The 9415-nt window shown below is 45.8% G+C and overlaps 1 protein-coding gene across 3 annotated transcripts in view; it reads left to right on the top strand.

The window, feature by feature from the left end:
* Positions 1-8813, top strand: part of CDC42 (cell division cycle 42) — a 28845-nt gene extending 20032 nt beyond the window's left edge. For 2 of the 3 annotated variants that reach the window (XM_063353632.1, XM_063353633.1), the window contains exons 4-6: positions 1027-1136; positions 1245-1442; positions 7373-8813. In XM_063353632.1, coding sequence (XP_063209702.1) covers positions 1027-1136; positions 1245-1442; positions 7373-7462 — 398 coding nt within the window. In that variant the 3' untranslated portion in view covers positions 7463-8813. Of the gene's footprint in view, positions 1-1026; positions 1137-1244; positions 1443-5835; positions 6021-7372 lie in introns of those variants that run through there. The other variant, XM_063353630.1, reaches the window with a different exon arrangement.
* The last annotated feature ends 602 nt before the right edge of the window (positions 8814-9415 follow it).

The following is a 9415-nucleotide window of genomic DNA, read 5'->3' on the forward strand; positions in this document are numbered from 1 at the left end:
TAGGTCTGTTACAGTCACAAGGTACTGTGGTCAGTGCTTAGCTCCTCTGTGTCCAGCCAAGCATGATGGCTGTAACAAGCTGTTTAGACCTCCGTCTTCAAACAGATGTTCTTCTACTAAGATCTCCCAGGTGTTGAGTCATCGCCTTCAAGATCTCAAAGGTCTGTGTCCTGTATGAATGGCGAGAGAGCATCAGTTGAAATCCGAGGCATTTGGAACAAGTGTTCCTGCTCTGGTTGCCAGCAAGTACAGCAGCTCCTCTAGTGCCAGGTTTGCTTTCTAAAAACCGAGCGCAACTGAATGGAGCAGGAGGAGGCTCAAGAATGAGCTGAGGCAGAGTGTGGGGCTGGGGGGTCAGTGCTGATGGTGGCCTGCAGGGACTGCCCGCTCTCCTGCGGACCCAAAGGGAAGAGCCTGGCTTCCTCTGAAGCACGGCCCGTGCTGGGGCTTCGGTGCGTTTTTAGGGGAATGCTGCTGGAAGGCCTCAACACATGGACCTGTACCGGCAGCCTTCTCCTCTCGCTGCTTGGAGGACGCTTCACTAAGTGTTTGCAAGCACAGGTCAGAACGGTCTAGTGAACAAAACCGTTCTGGTTTTTTTTCTCTCCAAACTGCAGTGTTTTTGCAGAGTAAAGAAATTTGATGGCATAATACTTGTAATGAATGGACTAGGTGCAGAAGATCTCCTCTATAACCAGATCTGTGGTCTGCAACTTTTTGTTGTAATTGCAGAAAGTGTTACACAGTCTGAGGGCATTTGATCTAAACGTGTATTAGAGTGTACTCCCAGCAGAATTCCCAGCTCTCCTGTGACTTCAAGCAGCTCGTTGTTACATAGCAACTGAGTGAGTTCTGTATTTGAAAACTAGAGTCTTCAAATGTTTGGGTTCAGGGCAGGTGTATTTGCTGAGGAGTTAGGATTAATCACAATCATGCTGTTGTGCTGGAGCATGCATTCGAACTCCCTGTGAAGGGCGGTGTTTCGTTATCTGGTTCTAATACTGTGTTAATTTGCTCCTCTTCTAGGTCAGGAAGACTATGATAGATTACGACCCCTCAGCTATCCACAGACAGATGTATTTCTGGTCTGTTTTTCAGTGGTGTCTCCTTCTTCATTTGAAAATGTGAAAGAAAAGGTTGGTCGAACTCTGCTTGAAAAGGGGGCTGCTGCAGTGGTTTTGGAAATAGGTCAGGAGTTATCTTGGCTGGTTAAGTAACAAATACTGTGTCTTCTCTGTCTTCAGTGGGTACCTGAAATTACTCACCACTGTCCAAAGACTCCTTTCCTGCTTGTTGGGACCCAGATTGATCTAAGAGATGATCCCTCAACAATTGAGAAACTTGCCAAGAACAAGCAGAAGCCCATAACTCCAGAGACGGCTGAAAAACTGGCCCGGGACCTGAAGGCTGTCAAATATGTGGAATGCTCTGCGCTTACGCAGGTGAGAGTTGGTCTTTGACCATTTTTGCTTGCTTATATTCCAGACTTTTTTCCAGTTATGGGGAAAACCAGCTCCGTATGGATGTGAAAGGGTTTAAGTTCTGTTTCTGCTGTTGCCCCAGCGGCTTTGTCCTGTTGTTCTAAAGCGCAAGGAGTTGGCAGTGGTACAAAGAAAATCAGCCTGTGAAGATTAGACGTAGTGTAGAGGGGTGATGGAGGAGGATGCGCTCGCTGTGTTTGCTTTTGTGCTGGAGGAAGACAGCTACTGAAGACTGAAAGGTGTGTTATGGGCAGTAAACGGGTTAGGACGCAGCATGCAGCTCACTACTGAAGAGAGCAGGCAAAGAAAAAAAAAAATTGCTTGGAAAAAATCAGTTCTGGTACTTGTAAGACTAGGAGCCTTCATACTTGGAGAGCTGCTTTCTCTTCCTGTGCCGTCGGTGGTGAGCTACGTTTCCTGTGTCCGCCTTGAGATGGAAGTTCTGTTGAAACAGAAAATAACAGTGGAGTTGTTAAGACATAAACGTGGTGATGTTGTGCGACTTAACTTGCGAACAGGAGTTAAAAGCCAACTCAAATAGCTGATTTGAGGCCAGCAAACCTGATTATCCTTTCCCTTTAAATTAGGAATGCTAGGGTGGGGTGGATGGGAGCCATCGGCTGGCTAGCTGGCTTGTTGCCTTGACTTTGTATGCCCTGGGAACGTAATTTTGCGTGCCTGCTCTTGCAGAATTGACTACAGCTCTTCAGCAATTTCCTTAATGCTACTCTAAAGAATTTGTCCCTGTCTGATGTGCATGGAACGAGGGGCGCACAGTATCAAGTCCCTCGCTCTCTTCAGTTTTGTTGCGCATTCATCTCTGTCTTGAGCACAAAACTTTATTGCTAAACTTCACGAAGCCTGACGTTCTGCTTACTTGCACCTTTTGCCCAGATTGCATGTTGACTCTTCCATTTGGGATCCTGAGACTCTTTTTTTTTTTTTTTTTTTTTTTTTTTTGTAACAAAGCTTTGTCTGAGTGTTTGCTGAGAAGGAAGAAGCTTTTGAAATTGTGCCGGGCGCCGGTGGTGTGGTGGCGAGGCACACGGCAGTTCAGCCTGGGAATCCCTGATCAAAAGGTGCTCTTGGCTGTGCTTCCTTACTGCCCACGTGCAAGCTCAGGGTTATTTGTGCTTGAGCTAATTCTTAGATCCATTCAGTCCTGAAATACCACTTACGATGGTGTCTGGCCCATCTTGAATTCTGCTGCTACCTGGGCTGTGGAACCTGCTAGCTGGATAAATACATACCGGGACTTTTTGTCCTGTATTGCTCACCGAGACCCTTTCCTCTGTAGCTTTAAACTCGCCTTGCTTAGTCTGCTCAAATTGCATGGAAGCACTTAGAATTACCAGGGTAAGAGTTGATATGATTAAAAAATTCTAGTGTTTATCCATTCTTTTTATTTCCAGATAGACTAAACTGTATCTGTTGCAGAGAACAGCTTTATGCACTTGGAGGCTCAGCCTGAATTTCTTGCAGAGCATTAGTGCTTGTTGCACCCGTTGATGGTGTCAGGAATCAAGAGTAAATGTGGGCAGAAGGTTCAGAAGCCTCCTCGCCTGGAAGACTAGTCGGTTTGCATCTGCTCTATTCTTCATTTATTGTCAGACCCACAAAACACCTCTTCCTCAGTCAGTAACGGCTGCCAAGCAGAAGTGTAGATCTCTCTGAAGGGTTGTGTGAAGCTCCCAGCAGTGATCTGGCTGCTAAACGCGGAGGTCGGCTGCCTTTCCTGGCCAGGAGGGTGGTTTTCCTGCCCGCGAGGCAGTGTTGTACTAGCTGGTTTCAACTGAAGCTAGACGCAGCTGGGGTAGTTCAGGCTCTCTTTACCTTGGCTTCGGTCTGCGCAGTTCACTTCAGCAGTCCAGCCTGGGGTTTTTTTTTCCCTTCCCAACTAATTTACAAATGACTTTGGCACCACAGTAGCAAGTAATCATAAAATCATGGAGCCAGAGTATGTCTCTTTTTTTTTTTTTTTTTTTTTTTTTTTGTCTTGGGAGGAAGAATTTGCTTGTCTGTGTGGAAGAATCGATGTTCTGAAAGTACTCGGGTGAGCCGTAAGAGGCTGAGTTTCTGAATCTTTTCTGCAAAGCCAGAACATCTCCTTCTCCCCGCGTTGGGATGGCTCTGCAGGACTGAGGAGTCGGTTCCATCCCCCCGTTCTTCAGGTTGTGGAATCTGTTTGTGTGATGAAGGCACTCTCGATGTCTGTCTTCAACTTTTCTCTTCGAAATAGTACCTAATAGCACTGTAAAAAGTAGGTGACACTTTTCTGTTGGGAAAAGGTGACGGACAAACAGATTACAACTAAAATGGTTGTTGCTTCTTCTACATTTAGGAGTTAAATGTCTGAGCGGCTTTTCTGAAGCTCAGTGCTAGTACCCGACCCAGGGGGGAACTTGGGATTCTGTTCCTTTCCCTCTGATATTGGGTTGACAGTTTTGACACTGATTTATGAAGTGTCTTGAAGTGTCTTAAAGTGTCTGTGAATGGAGGGGGTAAAGGGAGCCCAAGCTCAACCCGCTCTCCAGTGCAGCACAGGAGCCACGTTACTTTAACTGGAGCATGGAGGTGGCATCGAACACCGTTCCCTTCCTGTGGTTACTCTTGTACCATCCAGGCTCTTAACCCCAGTGCCATTTTCACAACAATTTTGTCCCTGTCCATTTTTTTTTTCCCCTCTTCCCTCATCCCAATTTTCTTTTTTGCTAAGTCCTTCAAAAAGAATCTCAAATTCTGTTCTCTTAAATTAATTTCTCCTGTGCAATGGGAAAACAAAAGAGGAGTCCCGGAGCAGGAGAATTAAGGAAGCGTGTTTTCTTGACTCTTGCCCTGCCCGGGTTCTTAATCTATCTAACAGTACGTAATTGAGTTTACACTACAGTCTTGTTCTTGCAGAGAAAGAAAACCTAATTAGTGCTCAGACTTCGCATAGGCATTATTTATCTGAAGCCTGTAGCTCTTTTGTCAGCCTGGGTTGCAACTCATTACAAAAAAAAAAAAAAAAAAAAAATGTACAGAATGATTTTTACATGGTAATTTCCTTGACTTCTGTGCTTTCGAGTATAATCTTGCATGTAACATGATGGACTTAAATGCTTCCAGATGGAATTGCCTTCGAGTTCTCTCACGTGTGTGCTTCGGTAAAACAAAGATTAAAGACCTTCTGAAGGGGATATATCCAGTCTAACCCGTGAGGGCGAAACGAGTTACATTTGAATGATTTAAAAATAAAAATAAAAACCTTAATTTTGCAAGGACTACTAATTGTTTACAGGAAGTAATTTAAGCTTTTTTTCTTCCTCTGTCTGTGGCTGGGATAAAGCAGTTCTGAATTTCTGAAGGTCATGCTCACGACAGTAGATTTAGGCGAGTCCAGTTAGCACAAACCGAGCCAGGTTTCAGCGCTGGTGGCCCTGCGGAGCTCGGCCGCCTGGCGCGGGAGCGGTGACACCCTCAGTGTCCTGCCGTGCCCGCAGCCAGCGCAGCGCATGCTTCCTGCCCGCTCTCACCCCCGCAGGCTCCTTGCAGCTCCCTGACTGCTCCTCCGGTGTTGGATCGCAGTTATTCCAATCCTAACGCTGTTTCTGTCCTCCCGTGACGTGAGTGGTTATACTTGCTTTGGGAACTGAACTGAATAACTGAAATCACCGTTTCCGTGCTGGCTCTCGATGTGCAAATAGCAGCACTGGTAAGGTATCGCATCGCTTCTTAAAAGACCGATAGCTGATGTCTGAAGATGACGGTGGCTTATCAGGGAGGTCCTGCTTCCATCCCAGAGCTGTTTTCCCCGCCGTCTGGAGATGTTCAGTTATTCAGGGGCTGAATTCACGAAGCGGAGGAGTGGTTTGAAGCCTTTGCTCTGCACTGGCTGCCGCCGGGCTAGCTGGGAGCAGCGAGTCCGTGCACCCGATGTGCTTGCCAATCCACAGTCGGTGACTAAAAAAGGTTTACCTGCCCTTTGGCATCCCTGTGGTGGGGCAAGCTGCTCTCTGCTGTGTTTATTCCCCTGTAAACTCCCTAAGTGTATATTCAGAAACCACCATCTTTTGTGTGGCCGCTCCCACCCCCACGTTCCTGCCACTTGCCGCTGTGTGTGTGCCGCCGCCCTTCTGGGCGTTCATTTTGTCTAACTTGGTCTGTCCCACGTTCTGTCTGTCTGTGGCATTGACTTCCGGGTCATCTGAAAGAGATTTCCTCCTGGGATCTACTTTGTTTTTTTTGCAAAGTAAATCTGTTTACTGCCTCTGTGAATTCAGCCTGGTCTATCCTGAATGCTCTTTGTATCTGCTTGTTTTTCTCTAATCCTCTAACCTGGCTGCTGTTTTTTCTCCTCCCCTCTGTCTTGTAGAGAGGTCTGAAGAATGTGTTTGATGAGGCTATCCTAGCTGCCCTCGAGCCTCCGGAAACTCAGCCCAAAAGGAAGTGCTGTATATTCTAAACTTTCTCCTTCCCCTCTTGCTGCTGCTTCCTCTGTCCCACTACTGTAGAAACCTGGTTAAAAAAACAAAACAAAACAAACAAAACCGAATAAAACCACCTTGATTGAAAGCTGTTGCGTCTGCTTACCATCTCAGAGCAACCTCTGTATTAGCTCTTGGACTGAAAACGATACTTAAGGTCTTTAGTAAAACGTTGTGACCGTGGAACATGAACTGGACTCGCTTAACTCTCTGCTGCTTGGGTTGCCAGATGTGGGTAGCTTTATAATTCAGGCCGTTGGGGGAAAGGATTTGGCTACATCATTATTTAAAGAAAGATCAAAAGAATGAGACGTGATGTTTGATCTTCCTGAATCCAACTGGAAGAAACGATACCGTGGTGTGTTTTTTTTTTTTTTTTCAATTTCTCCTTGTGACTCTTGTTAACTGTATTTGCATGACAAAAGTACATGAAACGGTGATCTGCAAGTTACGCTGTAATGTGAAGGGTTTTCTGGTTCTCCTTTGTGCAGTGAGATGTTTTTCTGTTGCCGTTGCTTTGGCTGTCTGTGCTGTAGTGGAGTATTTGTCGGTCCTTGGGGGGAAGGAAATATCAATGTACTTGCTACTGCTTTATGAACTGTTAAAATTCTTGCTTTCACTAACGTGGTAGACCTCTTCATTTCAATAATAGATCCTTAAAGCCTGTTACTGTAAGATGTAAAGCTGCTTCTTACTCTCATGCTTCTGATTTTCATTGTTTTAAGGAGAAAACATCAATTGTAGCTTGTCTTTAAATTTTGGAATTAAAAATTGCGGTTGTTTGTATAAATGACTGATGAAGCTTTATTCCGATTTGCACCTCCTGGCTTCAGTTTAACACTTAACGCAACGTACAGTCCCCGCTTCGTACTCCTCCCATCTTGACTTCTCTGCTCCCCTGCACAGCTTCTGGGCTCTACCTGGCTGCTTCTAACCCTCGGGTGGTCGGGGCCGGCAGCCTGACCAGAGCGTGTACCGGACCCGTGTATCGTTGCATGCTTGCCTTGTCTCCCCTCCTCCTGCCACACGGGTGTCTGCACTGCGCGCTCCAGATCGAGCTCTTCCATTTGAATGCGGCACTTTCTGCTTTGTCATTAGCATGTGAACCGTGTGAGTAGCCAACTAATCGTAAAAATTGCCTTAAGGAAACGACTTTGGTACGTGCGTGTTGCTTCTTGTGAAGTATACTGGTCTAGTCTCAAAGGATTCGCGTTCCTGTTCAGAAAATCCGATGCTGTGCTAAGGAACTGCGAACCGCGGCACCGCAGCTTGGACCTGAGCAAAAGGAGACTCTGGGAGTCGTAGAGACAAACAAACCTCCGTTCGTCGTTAGAGGGGTTTGTCTGCCACGTGGCTTTCTGTGGTTTTGTTTGTGTGAAAAACTCAAAAATGAGACTGCCCCTTTCTCTCTTTGCCCCTTTTCAGAAAGGCCTAAAGAATGTATTTGACGAAGCGATATTGGCTGCCCTGGAGCCTCCGGAGCCGAAGAAGACTCGCAGGTGTGTGCTGCTATGAACGTCCCTCCAGAGCCCCTTCTGCAAAGCTGGTGTTTGATGTCATACTAAAAAGCAATGTTTAAATCAAACTAAAGATACAAATTTTAAAATTTGTTTTCGCAATAATGACAAATGCCCTGCACTCCCATCTCCCCCACACGATCCCTGTGTGAGATGAGAATGTTAGTGTTTATTCCCCAGTGCCCCCTCAATTCAGTTAAACTAGTTAATTTTGAGTAATTATGTATTATCAGAAAACACTGATCAGTACTAGTTTTTTATTTTGTTTACTATTTCTAATTTTTTTTTTGTTGTTTAAAATCCAGGCATGCTTGTGATGACTTTTTCTGTAACAGACTAATTCTAGGCTGTTTTACTGAAGCCTTGTCCCTTACGCCAGTCTGGCGAGACTTGGTTCTGGTTTCGAGAACTTCTGGGGCTGTTCTGCAGCCAGCCAGCAGCCTGGGTGTGAGCAGACTTTCGTTCTAAAGACAAATACAGGAAAGTAAAATGTCCCAAGCTGGTGCTCCTCTAAGGAGGAGTGTAGAAAATGTATCTGCATCTCCTCTGAAGTTGCCTTGTATCTCTTCCCCTGGCTTTCCACTGTGCAGGTCATAATTTTCTACCCCATCCTCTAAGTTATGAAGCCTTAGGAATAGGAGAATCCCCTCTGGATGCACCATCAGACTTGAAACTAGCTTGCCGGTCTCGTCCTTAATATTTGACATGATAAGCTTTTGTCACGTGATGAAGAAATAACTGCACCTTTTAAAGCATGCCCAGCTGATTCAGTTGGCTTTTAACAAATCCATCTTCTGCCAATCCTTAATTATTAGAGAAACACTTAGGATGACCAGCGCGCACGCTGCTGTTTGGACGCTCTGAAAGGACCTGGCCTATGTTAAGACGAGTTTTGGAGCTGGCCCTGGTGGTGCATCTCTTCCTGGCTGGCTTGGCATCCGTCAGGGAGGGGCGGAAAGACAGACCTGTGTCAGTAGGAAGGAACTGCAGGGAGGGGGTTCTAGCGTTTAGTTTGGCACCATGTAGGGACCAGTCGAGGGAATCCCCTTTTTCTGCATTTTGCCGTAAGTAATCTTGAACCGTAAGATGGGCTCCAGCATGCTGAGGATTGTGTGCAGGGTCTTTACATGGACTGACTGCAGCGTTGGAGGGTTTTTACCAAAAATATATTTTGGCTTGCAAATTCAAAGTGGATTTTTTTTTTTTTTTTAAGACTTAGGGAATCTTCTCCATCTTCCAAAATTCCAATTTCTTGTAGACTCATTAGTGTTGAACGGATGCTTTTTCATGTCTAAGTTCTTTGTATATGCATTCTTTTCAGATGTATTAAACATAAAGTATCTTCACAAGCCTGCCTGAGGGTAGTTATTTCTCTTGCCTTTCTCTTGAGCGTGAAGGACTTGTAAAACACAGCTTTTATCCCTTGCAAGCCCCGCTCTCCTCCTTGCAAGTTAGTTCGGGTCTTTCCTTAACGCTTAATCCTGTCAGTTCGTGTCTTCCCTCATCTCTGCTGCTGGCCTTGGCTCTGTCAAGGCTGCTCCCATCTTTGATGCAGAGTCTTTGCTCTGAAGAGAGGGCGCAGTGGTCCTTAACGAAGGCAATACTGCTGGTTGTGCATGTTCCCGAACGTTAACAGTTGGCTTTTGGGGCTTATTGGACTCTTGCACCTCTTCTGTCTTTGGGGAAGTCTCCTGTTGTTCCCTGTTCGTGGGCAGATGGCAAAAACTCGGAGGGGACAAATGACATCGTACCTGTCTCCCTCCCCAAAACGCACAGGATGTACTACACCTTTTTGTTAATTCTCCAAAGCAGCGGTGAAGTCTTACACTGTGGATGCATAATTTGTATTAATTATTAAAGCACACTTCAAGAGCCTCATTAAAGGTCACTTTTATTTTCAGAAGCTGACTTGGGGGTGCTGTAATCCAAAAGCCTGGTGGAGAATGTGCGT

This window comes from Chroicocephalus ridibundus, chromosome 16 (assembly GCF_963924245.1).
Source record: "Chroicocephalus ridibundus chromosome 16, bChrRid1.1, whole genome shotgun sequence".
Taxonomy (NCBI): domain Eukaryota; kingdom Metazoa; phylum Chordata; class Aves; order Charadriiformes; family Laridae; genus Chroicocephalus; species Chroicocephalus ridibundus.